Source organism: Tyto alba, unplaced genomic scaffold (genome assembly GCF_018691265.1).
Source record: "Tyto alba isolate M040663 unplaced genomic scaffold, T.alba_DEE_v4.0 Super-Scaffold_2, whole genome shotgun sequence".
Lineage (NCBI taxonomy): Eukaryota > Metazoa > Chordata > Aves > Strigiformes > Tytonidae > Tyto > Tyto alba.
Window position 1 is genome coordinate 29,246,138 of NW_024881282.1, and position 17,259 is coordinate 29,263,396.

The 17,259-nt window shown below is 40.0% G+C and overlaps 1 protein-coding gene across 2 annotated transcripts in view; it reads left to right on the forward strand.

Annotated features, from left to right (window-relative positions):
• TXNRD1 (thioredoxin reductase 1) overlaps window positions 1-17,259 on the forward strand; it is a 47,794-nt gene that overhangs the window by 11,629 nt on the left and 18,906 nt on the right. For both annotated transcript variants that reach the window (XM_042793109.1, XM_042793110.1), the window contains exons 2-7: window positions 8,234-8,337; window positions 10,527-10,649; window positions 13,992-14,064; window positions 14,173-14,292; window positions 15,092-15,234; window positions 15,363-15,478. In XM_042793109.1, coding sequence (XP_042649043.1) covers window positions 10,557-10,649; window positions 13,992-14,064; window positions 14,173-14,292; window positions 15,092-15,234; window positions 15,363-15,478 — 545 coding nt within the window. In that variant the 5' untranslated portion in view covers window positions 8,234-8,337; window positions 10,527-10,556. The remainder of the gene's footprint in view (window positions 1-8,233; window positions 8,338-10,526; window positions 10,650-13,991; window positions 14,065-14,172; window positions 14,293-15,091; window positions 15,235-15,362; window positions 15,479-17,259) is intronic.

The window sequence follows — 17,259 nt, forward strand, 5'->3', positions numbered from 1 at the left end:
TTAGGTGGCAAGACAGTGTGGAGGGCAGTGACCTGTTAGGCTATCCTGCTTTGCTCACCTTGTAGAAATGCTATGTCATTGTTTGCTGGGCTGCTACAAGCCAGGATTAAATTGTTCCGCCCATGTCCTTTTGTTTTTCAAAGACAAGAAATTTTGATTACTCTGGACTGAAGTAAGCGGAGTTTTCCCTTCCTCTTAAAAAAGCCCTGGTTGGGGGGAAAAAGAAAGTGACATGCTTCTGAGCCAAGTGCCCAAGTACTTTCCACAGTGCAGTATCTGCCTTAAACTTCATGCCCATTCTGGGATATTGCTTGCAAAAAGCATGTTTTCCTTTAACCATGTTCACTTTTAATACTGGCTTGTTTGACAAAAAAACTGATTGTGAGTGAGCTGTTTTCCGCTGTTTTTTTATGTTCTCTGTGACTCAAATGCAGCCCTGATTACAAAGAGACTTGTGGGAATGAATAAATAGCTTTAGTTGCAGTAGAGACAATAAAGGCATAGCCAGTGGCCGTAGGGGCTAATGAGTGCCACTGGCACCAGGAGATCCTGTTCCACCTCCTCTGTGCCTCAGGTGCCACACTTGTTCAAGTGTGGCTGATGATACTTCCCCCTCCTGTCAGAGAGTTGTTTATTTACTGGCCAGAGGAAAAAAAAAAAAAAAAACAAACCAGTTGCATGAGAGTATTAATCACAGTTTGTGGGAGCCACAGGTTTGTGTTGGCCGCAGGAATTTCAAGAGAAAAAAATCAGGAAGCTCAGCTTTTTCAGGTCATCCCAAATGAAGGGTGAACCAGTACGGATGGCACTGCAAGCATGATACACCCACAGGTAGTCATGCCAGAAATCCGCTTCCTTTGTTTTGATTTGGATTGTACTAATATGGGTAAATCCAAAAGCAAATGTGACTCTTGAAGGAAGTAGACAACAATCCATGTTAAAATTACCTGTATTGTAAGATTGTTTTCCATAAAGATTGCATATAAATCTTTGTATGAGATGTTATGGTTTTTACTACAGTTCCAGAAGCAGAGGAGCTTTATATTAAGTTTTTTAAAACCTAGTTAATTTATTTCACAGTGAAATAACATGGGAGATGGAAGTGGTCAAAGATACCTAATTAATTTAGCATTGCCTGCCTTTTTACTGAGGAATAGATAATCTGAAGTTTACTTTTGTTTAGTTTATACAGCTTGTTCTGTCTAAGACAATAGAGTTTGTATTGTAGATATTCTAGAAATATTTGAGGTCAGCATGTGATGTTATGCTCACAGTTAGCTATTAGTGCTAATCAGAGCAACCTGGCTAATTCCTATATGGTTTACTGTAAACAATTGCATAAAAAAAGAGTGAAGGCGGAAGACTTTCTAGGGCAAGTACCAGTTGTCTGATGCTGCTGAGGACTTTGGTGGTGAGAGCACTACGAGGAAAGTCTGTAAGAAAGCCCAGGTCTTGTTGGAGTGTTGTTTCAGGTTCCGTAGTTATTATGGCAGAAACATGTCTTGTAGGACTTTTTATAACAAGCCAAGAAGTACAATGTTGAAATCAGTAAAATACTTTGTCATATTACAGTTGGACTTTTGTGTTAGCTGCATGGATATTTAGTAAAGTGAAAGGAAAAGAAATGCCTGGAAGTAGGAATTACTTCTTTTGCTAGGAACTAGGAATTTAGGCCAATTTCAGAACGCCATTTGCAGAGTGTCAGGATGTGACCGGTTATGATCCTGAGTGCCTGGTTGTGTAGAGGCTGAGAAGGAGGTATTTTAGTGTTGAGCTTCTTGCCCAACGTTAGCAACTCTTCTCATTCTTCTTGGATGCAAAGGCAGTGGATTGCAGCCCTCAAAACACAGTGCTGACCCATCTTGAGTTAAAAGCAGAGTGGAGGATGTTGCTGAGTCAGTCCACAGATGTTCATTAGAAAATTGAGCTGGAATGGGTGAATTTTGTCACATAAGGCCTTTGTTTGGGTGGGAGCTTTTCCATTAGGTGTAGAGAGCTTTGAATCAGGCCCTCAGATAGATGTCACTTGAAAGTTTGTCTTTCATTTGATCTGGCATTTGTCATTCCTCTGTCAGTATTTCTTCTTTGGTTTGTCTTGGTTTTGTAATTCCTGCTCTGCTATATAGAGGTTAGATTAAAAGTTTTTGGTAGATTTTTACAGTCCTTTGAGAATACAGCAAAGCTTTCTGTCATTTTCTGCCCTTTTCATATGTTAACCACATTTGATTTGCTAAGAATGAGGAGGGTTTTTTTTCTTATGGCTTAGAGAATTTCACACTTAGGTTGAAAACTTCCTAGAAGACAATCTGTATCAACATGTTTTGCCACCTACAAAAATGCTTTTAAATGCCTTTTATACTCAGTTGCTGTAAAAAAGAAATTATGTTTTCATGAAGGAGGTAGGTGTTTTGGAGTAACACTAGGGACTACAGTCCAGGGCTCTGTTAACAGAAGTCTGTGCCAAAGGATACCCCCTGCAGTTTCTATTTGTGTACCCTGTTTCAACTAAGTGCAAAGTTAAGTTATTCCACATTGTGTCTCGATGCTGATCCCATTCAAGCTATGCTTTATTTAAATGGAAGAAGTCTTAAGCTCCTAGATATGACAATAAGATTAACAAGAATACGGTGAAAAGTAAAGCACTTTGCAGCAACATACTGAATAAATATAAGCAGAAAGATAGTTCAGAAAACTTCTGATTTCTTAGGAAAATGCACTTTACTGTTTTACTTGTGAGCCTTGAAGCTTGGTGGGTTTTGAATTTGAGAGCAAGTCAGAATCAAACTTTGTATGAAACACGCTGTTCACATTTGTTCATGCATTTGGTAGGGCTTACTGAAATGAATGTAGAGAAGGACATCAGCAAGCCGGATTACACAGCCAGTCTCTCAGTGAAGTAATGGCAGGTTTGGATCTGCTCTCATTTATAACAATAGTCAGGGATTTATAAGAAAAAATGCACTAACCTGATGAAGTAACTCTCACCAATGGTTTTAAGAGCTTCTTGGTCAGATATGGACCAAGGAAAACCTGTGCATCTAGTTTCTGATGGGATACTTTGCATCACAATAATTTCAAAGATTTAAACACCTTTTGGACATTTCAGCAATATGTTAAGCAAGTCACTGGCAGAACCAGAGCAGCATCGAGGCTATTTTCTGGGCTTATGCATATGGTGCTTCTCTGTTCTACATGAAGACTGCATGTGTGGGAAGCCAGCAGATAATAAAATAGACCAGTGATCCGGGGAGAAAAGGATGAGAGTCATTTCACTGTTCAGTCTCATCTGCTGATGTTTGTCCACTCTGCAGGTGAAGGAACCATTCAAATGCTCAGAAGTTCTTTGTTTTTTCACTTGAATTGCACCAAACAGGCAAGCAAGCAGTCTTAAGGACTGAGTACATAGCTTCTCCCTCCTCAGTGCTTGCATATCCAGACAGTGAGATTCTTTAGGAAGAAAAAGCCTCCAGCCTTAATTAACAATTAGCTAATTTCAGAGAGAAGGCTAGAGGTACTTGTAATTTGGTATAACATATATCTTGCTCCTGTGTGTAGACATCAGGGCTCAAGGCTCACATACACTAGCCTTCAGAAGTAGCATTCATGCAACATCAGTGGTTCACTCTTGATTAACAGCACTTGTCAGTGAGCATTGAATTCTGTGTGTGTAAATGATGTGGGCTTGGCCTATCTTAACATTACTGACTTTTTATGTATTCAGACTTTGGCTGAGTTCAGGTAAGGAGGCAAACGTACCTCTAAGCTATCTTTACTTCCTCTGACAGGGCAGCCGAGCGCTGAATCAGCACTTGGAAAGAAAGAGAGTAGCCACAGGGCTGTGCTGGTTTATCCTGTCGAAGGTACCAGTGGTTCTTGGCCAGGATCACTAGAGCACAGCAGGTGCAGCCCTTATCTAAGCAAGCCCTGATGCATCATCTCCAATAGCCAGCTCCATAGCTTATCTTGATTAGCTGTAAGGCTGCACTGTGTCTCTCTCACAGTGAAAAATAAAGCATGTGAGGTAGGTTGGAGGTCTAATGCTAAAGTACAGTTTCTAAGTATTATTTTTTAATTTCCACCCACTGATACTGGCCCTCAGGAAAGTGTGGGTGCGTTGTGATTCCGGTAGGGGCAAAGGCAGTTTAAGAGGTTCTCATCCTTCCCTGCATCCTGCCCCAGGTTTCCATTCCTTGGCAGTTTTGTCGGTTCAGCTGATTGCAAGGCAGCGTCTCAGCATGGATCTGTGATATGATCCAGGCTGGAGGCGTGTATTTTAAAGGCTTGGTCTTTTTGTCTTGTCATAACCTGAATGATATAATGGCTCTCTTATGGTTACTTCCAAATCTTTTAGTTTACACAAGGGAGGAGGTAGTGACCTGTGTTGAAACAGCAGAAATGAGCAAATCTAGGAGAAGGAATAGCTGAAGGTTTCGCCACCTGAAAAGCTCAATTGAGTGTAAGGTAAATGTTCATCATCATATGAAATAGCCTGTACTTCTCAGATGCCTGAAGATAAGCCTGTAAAGCAAGTTACATGCTTGTTCGTAAACATTGCAAACTTAGAGGCGTCTTCTGAACTACTGAAGTAGACACAGCTATTTTTTAATTACTTAGTTTGTCAAAAATGTGAAGTTCTTTCTTTTTGATAATGTCCTTCTGTGTGATACAGAAAATCTAGGTAAATCAGCGAAGACCTTTTCCTTGAAGCACCACTTACAGACAGACCTTCATGAGAAGTAGTTGAAAGGCAGGTGCTCTCTATGGGTCCCCACATCCTGCCTCGGCAGCCCGTTGGATCCTCGGGCAGATGCTTTTGCAGAGTAAGGTGACTCTTACCCTGGAGCAGTTCTGCTCATGAAGCTGGTCCGGGCTGTTGTGTTGGGCTGGTCACATTCCCGCCTGGTCAAAGCCTTCTGGAACCAATCGTGCCTTTTTTCACCCCTGCCAGAAGTTGCACAACTGACAGTCAAAAGTTCAGAGGCCTTGGTATCAGGGAGGACTTTGGTTTGTGAGGAAGCTCACTCCCAATAAGGAAGAATATAGATTAGAAATACCATAGTTGTTTCACTGTGTTTATTTTTTTTTCCCTGCTCAAGAAGTGAGAATGAGGCTTAGTGTAATCTGCTTGTAAAATGGATTCAGGTAAAAACTAAAAAGGTGGTGGGTTTTTTTTCTGGTTTAACAAGCTGCTGAGCAAAACTGGTGATTTTGCTGCTGCTAGCGAGAGAAAGGTTGCTGCCTCCTCTTCCTCCCTGCTGGTTAATGTGGGTATGCCCCTTTTGCCTGGCACTGGCGGCAGTTCTCACGGGATCCTTCCTGGAGCTGGCTGAGCTTGTTAGGCTGGTGGGAAACTGTACACATCTTTTCTTCTCCTGGGTTAATTTTCTCCTAGGTTAGTGAGTTGATTTAGCTCATGTCAGGGTCTGTTGGATGCCCCAGCTGGTTCCAAGTATGCAGACAGCAAGAAGGAAAAAAAAAGAGTGTGGTGGAAGAGAATAGGCTTGTCCCCTTTTGATAGTAATGATTTGTCAGATCGGTTCACCCCATGTCAAGGAGCACTTGGCAGGTTATAGGGGAGGTGGTGTTACCAGAAAGCGGTAATTAATTCAGTCTCTAAGACTCAGTTTTGGAGTTTTAGAAAGCAGGCATTCTTTATTACAGTGCTGGACACACAGGGGAGAGCTCCTCCTAATGTGTGTGTGTGAGAATGAAATCAACAAGCATTTATGCTACCTTAATCATACATATCCATTGCATTTTTATCATATTCATAACTTTTCCGGGAATTCATGTGTCATACGTTAATGTCTTTTGCGCATGTCAGTTGGTGTCTTTGGGTGGTCGTCGGGGGTCTTCAGATGAAGGCTTGTAGTCTTCTTCACTGTGTCTGCCAGTTGACCCTTACTGCTGTGCAAACTCAGTCCTGTGGTCCCTTACACCTTGTCCTTCAAGGCTGGCCTGCTCTGGTTTTGTTGCTAATTTGCAGCTTCTTTATGTTTCTTTGCACCTGTCACCACAAGGCCAAACCGTCTCCAGTAAGATTATTTATGAGTGCCTTATCCCACAGTCATTCCAACTATTCCTCAAAAGATCAGTATTTGTTCCACAGCACTATTGTTAAACAGTTAAAACATCTTAAATTGACCTTAATAATTCTATTCCACAAACAGCTATTTTCTAATAATCTTAGTTCGCAGGTATCAGTAGCACTCAACAGCCACCATCTTTCTAGAGGTGGACTGACAAAACGCAAAGCTGGTGGTAGTGCAGGCTAAGAGCCTCACTGGCATCTTCCTGAGCGGCTGTGAGTTGCGGCAGGCTTGCTGAGGGAAGTTCATGGGCAAAGAGAGTGGGCCCTGCTGCCACATCTCTGAGGATTACCCAGAGCGGCTCAGTGGCCCAGGTTCACCTTAGCAGTCTCGCTCTGCAAAAACGTATCTGCTGGCTGATCGATTTCTGGAACGTATCGATTCACCGGGACTGTGGGTTACTGTAATTGCTGTTAATGGCCGGGATTTTATGGAGAGCACGCACGTGGCGCGCAGAGCACTTTCTGCTTCGTCATCCTGGCCGTGGCAGGTTGCCCGAACCAGCAAGGGAGAGGCCCCTCGCAGCAGCACCGACCTGCGTGAACTCTTTCAAGTCTCTGCCAGAGATTACGGTTGCCTTTGGGTTTTGGGGCTATTGCTAAAGCTAGGCACCTCTAGCACAGATCTACCTGAAAATAATTAGAGATGTTTGTATAAATGCCTGTGTTGTCTAATGACTAGATTTTAATCTCGTTGAAGATACAGTTTTAGGTGAACATTCCTGAGGTTGTTCAAACTTGTTGTAGGAATAAAGGCTTCAGTTGTTTTAGGTACATGCAGGACTGTAGCATTGGTAATATATTGAAGAAAAACATTCTCTTTGGTGAAGATTGTGACCAGTGTTCAAAACCTGTGTTCTTGCTTTTCTTTTTTCACATGCATGTGTATATGCACAGATTAATTCCTGTGTTCCTTCCCCAAGCTAGAATAGGCCAAGTATTATCCATCACTAATATTACCATTAACTATTGCGTAATGGCGCTGATCTTTAAACCCCTTTAGCAACATCAGCAAAGTACTCTTCCCAATGCCTTTGTGAGATAAAGGAATTTTATCACCAAGTTTCCCAGAAGAAATTGGAGATGACAAGATTACAGACCAGTTTTCAAAGGCTGCCTTTTGCATTTGTGTGCCTCTGTGTGTGTGTGGTGAAGAGTCTTCAGGTCTGTGGGCTTAGGGCCCAAGGAATGTATATGCATTCAGTATGGCTGTTTGTCTAACTATGTGCACGTGTCAGAGTTTCCTAATTAATGCTGGTTGTGCAGTGCAAAGTATGTATGTGATTAAGTATAAACAATTGGGTAATGACCCATTTATTGGAAATTAAACTTAACGTAACTCAGATTTATGTGGAAGAAGGCAGAGCTCATAATGGAGTCCAATGAAGTATTAGATTTTCTTCTTTATTTTTTTTTTTTTCATGCCATAACAAACAAAGTATCACCATGTGTAAAGATGTTAATTTTTTCTTTTCCACTAATATGCTTAATCTTTTCTATTGAAGGTATATATATATCTCCAATATATATATAAAATCAGTTACGACCAGTGAACAACCAGAGACTTTTGAATACATTTATTTAGAGGATTTCATAGTATGAGCAATACAATATGGCAGAAATTATTTGAGGGGGGAGAGTTGCATGGAAAAAACAATTATATCAATAAATTGAATGGAAAGAAGTTTCTAGGGAACTAATTGCAGGAGAAAAATAAAAACTTTTAATTCAGTTTAAAAAGTATGAGACTGAAAAAATGTCGGTGCATCAGCGTAAGAAAATCACTTTCTGGGCACGGAAGGTAAAAATCAACATTTTCCTTTAAGACTGAAGTTTCAGGCTTAGCCACAACAAATCGTACTTCCTTGCTTCGTTCCAAGCATATTGTTAGATTGGCAAAAGGTACTGAAATCCTGGCCAATTCTCGTATGGGATTTTACTAAAGAGAGAAATATAGCAAGTCATCCTAACGTTGCAAATGACTCATGAGTCGCCTTAGGAAACGCTCCCCTGAGGCAGGCGTGCTGCTGCTGAGGAAGCGATGAAGCCGCCAGGCCACTCCCCCAGACAATTTTGCTTGAGGAGCGCAGCCTTCATAAAGGGCGTCTCTCCAGACACTACGTTATTTTATTCTTTATTTCACAGAGGGAGCACCGAAGCCAGAAGGGCAGCGCGAAGTAACAGCAGAAACTTCACAACCAGTTGTTTCTGCGCAGGAGAAGCAAATAGATCATGAGAAGACTTTAAAGGTAGGGGAGATACATTTTAAAGTCTGTAATTTAGTTTTGATATTGAAAAATAATAAGAATGTAGGCTTGCTTTTAAAAATCGTAGTTCTTGGGAGAAGAACAGAGGAGATCCATTCTCAGGATGGGATCATGCTAATGAACAGATTCTCCTGGTAAATGGGACACAGAGGTTGTCAGGATCCTGGCAGCTTTGGAGTGGGGTTCTGGGAGTGGTTTCAGAGGAGAAGGTTGTAATCTACTTTGTCTGATGTAAACTTTTCATATGTTTTCATGAAGAATGATTACGAAGAACTAATGAAAAATGAACCAAACAGTAGGGAATAAAAGTTGAAGTTCCGTAATCCATGTGAAAACATAAAGCATTTTTTTAAAAAAAAAAAGCAGTAGCATGATATAAGCAGTGATCTAAGCACATTTCATGAGTAGGTACTATGGTTTCTTTATATGCATCATAAAGATACTGTTCTTGGTAGTTGGGTCTGATGACTGTGTGGGAGTTAGTCTGCCCTTAAGCTTCACACCATCCTGTTGCCACTGAGCAAACAGGAAGATGTTCTTCGGAAAAGAATGGCATACCTCCTCTAATTTTATGTCCCAAAATGTGAATAAAATGAAACTGCATATCATAGTATAATATACACTCCTTTTTCATACTTACTCTGATTGCAGGAGGAAGTTTGAGCCTGGCCAATGTCTGTGTTAGGAAAAATAAAAAGGGGAACCAAGCACAAAGTAGATTCAGTGATAGGGGTATATACTGCAGTGGCAGAGCAGGAGGAGAAGAGGAAGGAAGATGAGGTATTTTTGAATGTCTTCACAACAGCCACAGGTGTTTTCTAGGTTTTGCTTCTACTATTAACATGCTACCCAGGGTTATGAAATATTATTAAAATGTAACTTTCTACAGTCTGAATTTCTGCTGACATTGCTGTGTAATTTGCTGGGGGGACTGGGGATTTTTGTCAGTGATATGGTTGCGCTGGCAGCAGTCTGTAGTGTAGTCACAGTTACACTTACAGAGAGGGAATAATCTAACCTCAAAGGAAGGCGACAGTAGAATGTGTTGAGCACAAAGGCCTGCTTAGTACAAAACAAAATTAAGATGAAAATAAAAGGGAAACTTCTTTGTTTGTTTGTTTGTTTTTTTTTCCTTTTATTTGCCATGACTCTTCCAGTAGTACCGAATTAAGTCCTACCTAGTTAGGCAGATAGAAACGCTTGAATAAAAGCAAGCAGATTTGTAAAGTGATTAAGCATGGGTTTCTTTACTTCTTTTGGTCTAAAAAGTTCTGTCATGGCTTTAGTAGAAACTCATTGATTTATATCAGGTGAGGAATCTGACTCTTACCTACTCCAGATCTTGTTCTTCAGTTTCAGAGGCACTAAAAATTTGGCCAGCAGCTCCAGAGGTTTGAAGGTCTGAAGCCCTGATAAAATGGAGCTTTGCAAATTAAGGACAAAGTCTCATTTTAGAAAGAGTATATGAAGACAATGCAATGTTCTTTGTGGCAAACAGCTGTCAAAATGCATTTTAGGACTTAAGGGTTGTTATTCTGTGGTAGTAGTCATCTGATCAAAAAAACCCCAAATCTCTATTGAAACTGTAGTGATCACACTTGATCCGTTTGACACCAAAGTTAGTTACAATGCTAAAGCAAAGCAATAATAAACACAAGCAGGTTACAAAAATACAGTTTTCAGAAAGTGTTTTCTTCATTCAGTTGGTATGGTTGGTAATTGCAGATTATTGTAATGTGGCATATGGTTGTTGTATTTTCCTACTAATACATGCAGGAGGAGGGGAAAAACACTAATTAGAAAAGTCCAGGGCAGATTAAAGGAATAAAATAAATCAATGGAATGCCTGTGTCAGCAGGTATGTATCTCATTCTGGAGCACACAGTATGAGGAGACACTGGAGTTACATTGATGTGGAAGACTAAGCTCTGCAAGGAAACCCAGAGCTCCAACAAACAAGAAAATTCATACTTCAGTATCTAATAGGTACTGAGCTATTCAAGGATGGATTAAGAAGATGAAATTTTAAAAAGCTAATTAAAAACAGAGCTCAGAAAATTCAGATGCACTTATGTTCCCTTATCACAATATTTGCTGCTGAAAATACTAATCTTTGAGCACTATGGGTAATGTTTCAGTGTTCCCTAATCCTTTTTGTTTTCTGTATTCAGACACATAAGGAAGACAAGCCTCAGAAACTAATGGAAATAAACGGGCGTACACCAGTGCCACATTCCTACGACTATGATCTCATTGTCATTGGTGGGGGCTCAGGTGGTCTGGCAGCTGCCAAGGTACGAGAGAGAAAATACAGATTTATACTTGCCTTGCAAGTAGGTGGGTGACATCCTCAACCTCTTGGATCTGACTATCTTTATCATTGTAGGGACATAACATTTCTGGCTGATCAGTGAGATTTCTTTTGAGGTTAGCCCCAGTTATACAATATTCTTTTCCCTATGTTCTGAAGAAAAAAAAAACATAAAAATGTCACAGTATATTTCTTGGTAGAATGAAACTTGATCCCCATCAACGGGAGATGATGCTGTTGGAAAACAGCAGGTAGATATCTCAATAATGTTTAGTAGTTTAATTAAAATTCAACTCTGAATTGAAAATTTCTTAAAAACTGTTCAAAATTAACATTAGGGGGTTTCTAGCTTTATCTGAAAGTATTATCTGCTCAGAAATAGTTGAGTATATTGTTTCAACTCTTGACATTGGGGGAGATTTTGTGATTTGTGAGCTTATATAGTTGCATGAATAGAGATTTTGCCTATACTTAAGCACAGTTAGGATCTCGCCCTTCATTTCTAGAGTCTGGTACTTCCTGCCTGTAGCCAAATAATTTATTATTTTTGTTTAGGATATTGGTTTTTAGAAGCATAACTAGAATTAATTAAAAGAATCCACAGTGGTGCAGAATATACCAGTTCTTAGAGTTGTCATTATCCCAAATATTCGAAACTTGCTGAAATTTAATACAAGTCATTAACTCTGCTTTACATCGGTGGTTAGGCACATTTTGCCTCTTCTCTCTGCTGCAGAATTAACTATTTGGAAGTGAACTGAGCATTCCTAAAAGTAAAAGCATTTAATTGCTCAAGACCCAGAGCTGAATTATTCCTCTAGGCAGGAGGCATTTCTTTCGTTCTCAAGAAGTGAAGGACATCATTGAGGAGTGAAAGAAAATGAGGAGAAAATATTTCAGCATAGCACTGGATCCACACTAGGCCTTGGTCCCTTAGAAGAATTTATGTTGTAATGGAAGAGTGCAGTGCTGAATGGTGGATTGTAATGTGTTGTATATCCATAACCTATTTAAGTAGTTTACTTATCAGTAGGAGCACTATTGTCATGGCATAGGATGGAAGATAAGATCTACAAAAATCCTGAGAGCTCACAAAGAGAAGCAGACACAGGGGATGGGGGTGTTTTAGGACAGAAGAGAGTAACAAGAGTAAAAGGGAGCTTGCAGTAATGCAAAACCAGTTTGCAGTAATGAAAAGCCATCTGTTGAAATTTCCATAAAGGGGACTGCTCTGCTTCACTGTATACCTTTGCTAGGTTATGAAGCTACAGCAGTGATGTTTATTGCATCATTTTCAGCTGTGGGACAGAAAAGGTGTGTAGCTAGGAAGATAAATTACCTTATTCCTTCAACTCAGTGTATAAAGTATATTTCTTCTTAGCGTTCTCAAGTGATGGTAGAGTAGAGCAGAAGATGGTAGATCTATAAAGTCAACAGAACTATCAGTAGTAATGTGTGTCTTTCAAATCAGTTTCATGAAGTTGAAGTGAAACAGTTTTACATGCATAAACTTCTGACTTAAATTATTCAGGTTTTTGTAGTGAATTAACAGTGCTTTAAAAAGCAAAACAAAATGAAAAAACCCCACAACTACACAGCCCTTACACCAAGTTCCAGATATCTACACTCAGGTTTGCAGCAGTTTAACTCGGTTGATTGAATGTGTGCTTTTCACTATGCCACACGAAGCTTTGTGTGCACATCTTCCTTTTCCTCTCTATATCGTGCTCGGAGCTTGTTATTTTGGAGGCATGTCTCCTCGGTGAGTGCAAACACTGCCAAGCTGACGCGGTGCCACCCGACCACAGAGCCAGCCCAAAGTGCCAGGCCGCTGCTACCAGTTCACACAGAGCAGCTCCGGCCTTGAGCAACCTGTCTGTGTTCACGCAGCGCTGCGCTGAGCCCAGGAGGGTTTGAAAGCCTTCGGGGCAGGTTTTGTTACTCTGCAGAAGTGGCTATATCTGTTTGTGATCTCCACTGAGATGGCAACGCAACGCTGTGCTGTATTGTGTGAGCATGTAGCTGAGTGTAAGCTTGGGAATCCATGCGCTCTCATTAGCTAGCACGAGTAAAGCTCTTTCAAGCTGAGTGTAGGAGTTGTCATTATAAAGGAGCATTAGTGACACATCCTGAGCACCTTTCTGAGGAACTTTCTCAGAGGTGCTGCTAATGAATAGACATTAGCTTCTTGGCTCACCTTGACCTTTATCAGAAGCAGAAATCCAGTACGTTAATATTTTCCAAAGGTGTCTACGGTCTGTGTTGTTTGAAATATGGTTTGTATTTTGCATGAAGATACATTTAAAATTGAAACTCTGATTGTCAACTGTTTGGATTAACAAGTATTACTGGTAACATAATGCTGAAGGCTGTCCAGCTCCTCCCAAACCAAACCTAAGGCCTTAGGGTAATATCCAGTGCCTATAGTTGTTATTGCTTACATGTTTAAGAACCCATCATGTGATGCAGCACAGCTGTGGTTTCTCCGAGTAGCAAAGTTGTTACGCTGCATCTCATGGGGGAATCTGTCACTATTGTTTCTCAGCTATGTAGTGCTTACTTAAGTGTTTGGTACCAGTTACCGCCATCGATTTTTGCCTTTTTCTTCAAAAGCACAAAAGAATTGATGCAGAAATATCAGTTCACAGTATCATTTACACACACTAATTGTAGATTTGCTAATGAAACTTCTCAGGGGAGATATGAAATAACCTCTCACTTTTCTAGTCTGGATGACATCTGCACATCCTGACAGTAAAGTCAGCCTGCCGGAGGGTGACTTGTTTGAAGAGCAAGAGCTCATCCTGACAACTGCAGATTGTACTCAAAATTGAGTGTTTCCTTCTACTACAAGAAAAAAGATTGGATAAGCACAGTTGTAATGCTTGGCCACATGACTGCTTATGTCATTGTGTGATGTGGTTTCAAACAAAAATTTGAGAAACCATCTTTGAAGGGAAAACTGGATTAATGAAGAATTTTTTAAATATTTTAAAAGCAAATGGCATGTTGGGAAGCAGTGTGAACAAACTGACAGTGTGGAGGAGAGGAGAGGAGGTTTGACTCCCAGCGTCTTCTGTGTATCAGCTGGTGCCACGATGTGGTGTAGCAGGATGAATGCCTATTTTTTTCCTTTCATCTTTTTTTCCTACTGAGTGCACAGATTAATTCAGAAGATTAATGACTGTCTGGCTGTTCCCTTGCAAATCATTCATTATTATTTAATTAAAAGTCACAAAGCTTTTTAGCAATGCATGATGTTATCATCTACTCCAAATTTAACCTCTAATATTTAGATACAGATCTAATTTAATGTGTTTTGCAGGAGGCTGCCAAATATGAAAAGAAAGTGATGGTGCTGGACTTTGTCACACCTACGCCGCTAGGAAACTCATGGGGTAAATTTCTCTTCATTGCAAACCTATTATAAAGGAGCTTTACTCAGAGACTCTCCTTTGAGATCAGCCAGACTGATGTGAAAAACACATTCTGTTCCTTTCTCTCAGGTCTTGGAGGAACTTGTGTAAATGTGGGCTGTATACCTAAAAAATTGATGCACCAGGCAGCTTTACTGGGACAAGCCTTGCAAGATTCACGCAAATTTGGATGGCAGTTTACAGAAGAAGGTAAAGGAGAACACTTTTTTGCAGTTTGGTCATCTGTGCTGAAAATCCAGAGGATTTTCACAATCAAGTGCTTGTTGCACTTAAGCATGTGCTGGCTTCAGCAATCTAAGGCAACTTCAGAGAGATTACAAATAAATTTAAGTGCTTTTCAAGACTTAAAAGTCCCAGGGCTTATTGCCTTGCAGCGTTTTATCTGTTTATTAATAGCTTCTGATCATGTTAGTATTTGATAAGATTGCTGTGTGAATAAAAGCAATAAGGTACTACTCCACTTGTGAACGTAACACAACATCTAAGGGAATACCCTCAAAATGTCCCCTGTTAGAAACTTCCTCATAATTGCAGACAAATATTTCATTTCCCTCAGGCTCTGTCACTGCTACATAAGAAGATGAATTTTACTTTATATTTGGCTCTAATGTGCATGATTATAGGATTGGGATTTATTTAGGGTGTAATCCTGTAGTGGGGAACATGCAGAGGCACCTTTCAGAAATGCGTAGTCTTAGTTTTTTGATCAATGTCACCTGCTCACAGTGTGTGTCAACAGAAAACTATCAATAATATATTAAGTCTAAGTCTTCCATGTTTTAAATCATATCTTTTCCACTGTGACCTCTCACGTTATCAGTGCTGATGTAATTCTTTGAATTTCAGTAGAGTTACCCTGGAATAAAAAAGAAATAAGGGAAAGGTGACTGGGTTGTGAAAAAAAATCTGTCTGAGAATACAAGGCTCACTGTGGAAAGAGAAGAACTCACAGACTGAAAGATAAATCTTTCTCTTTTGTTTCTATCAGTCAAACACAGCTGGATGACTATGACAGAATCTGTTCAGAATTACATTGGTTCACTGAACTGGGGCTATCGGGTTGCGCTGAGAGAGAAGAAAGTTACATATGAGAATGCATACGGAGAATTTGTGGGGCCACACACAGTTAAGGTACTCCCTAGACATGTTTGCTGGGTCTTCCTGTAGTACTTTCTGAAGAGAGAAGCTTTTCAAATAGAATAATTTTTGCCTTGGTAGAACTGCAAAATACTCACTTTGGACTAATACTTTGTGCACAGGCCACAAATAAAAGAGGAGTTGAGAAGCTGTACACAGCTGAGAGATTTCTCATTGCCACGGGTGAACGACCACGCTACCTGGGTATACCTGGAGACAAGGAGTACTGCATTAGCAGGTAAAAACAGCGAGGAGTGTGAAGTCATTCACCCTGTGTAAATGCCTCACCTGTAAGAGCAAGTGGTGAAGCATGAGCAGGGCTGCTTGGCTGCTGGATTTCTTTCCTATGTAACTTTTTGTTAGAGGAAAGTAAGTGCAGGAGAATAGCTATAGACAGATTTTAAGGTGCCAAAAACATTGGTGTCTGGTAGACACTGGTGGACTGTGGGTCACTGGCTAGGATGGTTCTGTTTCTGACTGGTAACAGCAGTAACTGAGAAAACCATAAATCCTCTGTGTGTCCACCATAAAATTAATTCATCAGCTCTGCCCCCGTTACCAGTACACACACTTTCTCTTTATTCGTTATGGTCTTTCAGTTCACATACTGAAGTTTTTTTGATAAGGAAGAGCACGGTCTAATTGGAAGAAACCTCCCTGCTCAAATATCAAAGCGAGTGGGAGTTTCAAAGCAGCTGATGTGAAGCTGGTAGAAATGGATCTGTCTTCATGCACTGGGGCAGTCTTGAAACTCAGCCCAATTTTTTTTCAGCTACTCAGTGAAGTTAATTCAACTTTTGGGAAGTCCAGTTTCAAGTGTCTGGTTAATTGATAAGACCAAAAAATTCTAGCACAATTTTGACCCAGAAAATGATATGCAGATGAAATGTGTTTTCATATCAGAGTAACTTTTAAGTTACTCAGTGTAGAAACAGAGTTGGAATTACAGGCTTGCAAACCTGTAGCAGTGAAATAAATAAGTGGTGTAATCCCTGTGAAACCAAAACACCATGTTGTATGTTTCCCTTCTAATAAGTAGTAGTGACATTAAAGGTAACAGATATTATAGCCTGTAAAGTGGTGCTTTAAAATAACATTAAGGTAGAAGAGTCAAGAATGCCAGACTTAAAGACTGTCAGATTGAGGCTGGCTGTGTGATTTTCACTGGGTTCCCTGAGGGATAGGAACTATGATGTAGCCTTTCATTACAAAAATCACATTTTATTTCACCACAACATTTGCAGAGAGCATCTTTGTTTAGCCTTTGCAGTTATTGGCTGAGAAAGAGACACTTATTTTAGATTTAAGTCTTTGGAGAATCGCACTGCCAAAGTGCCTAAGTCTCTGCCGAGTAAGTGTGATGCCTCCACAAGTCCCAGCTTCCTTGAGAAGCCCTGGTTTTATGGTCTTGGTCCAAAGTGTGGTAGAACTGATGTAGCTTGATGAAGCGGTTGAAAAAAATGGAAAGCAAACAAACATGTTTTCCATAATTTCGTACTTCTATCTCTGCCTGTTACTGTCGTTTGCATTAATTTGTTTTACTGTCTGTGTATATTTGGCACTGTGTGTAATGCTTTAGCAAAAGGATAAGTCTTCAGAGAAGTGAATATGGTATTTTTATCTTAAAGCTGAACCTCTTCCTCTTCCTTTTAGCTCTCAGGAGCTAAAATTTGCAGCAAAATATTTGAAGCAAGATTCAGAGGGAAAAGAAAAGAAACCAACAGCTTATCTTTTTTTTTTTAACAATTTGCCATAAGTTTCTGTAAAAAAAACCCTCAAAATTTTTGTGGTGATTAAGAATTTTCATGCTCTTTTTTTTTGTGTGCACTCCTAATTAGAAAATTTTAATCTGTCGTTTATTCCAGCTGAATAATGATCTCGTATTCCAGCTGAATGTCCAAAAAATTAAGTTGTTGGGTTCTTTTAGTGAGCAGGAAGAAGAATGAAGTTCTATTCTTACAGAAGAAATCAGATAAATAAAAATCGCAATACATTCTTCTGATCAACTCTAACTTTCTT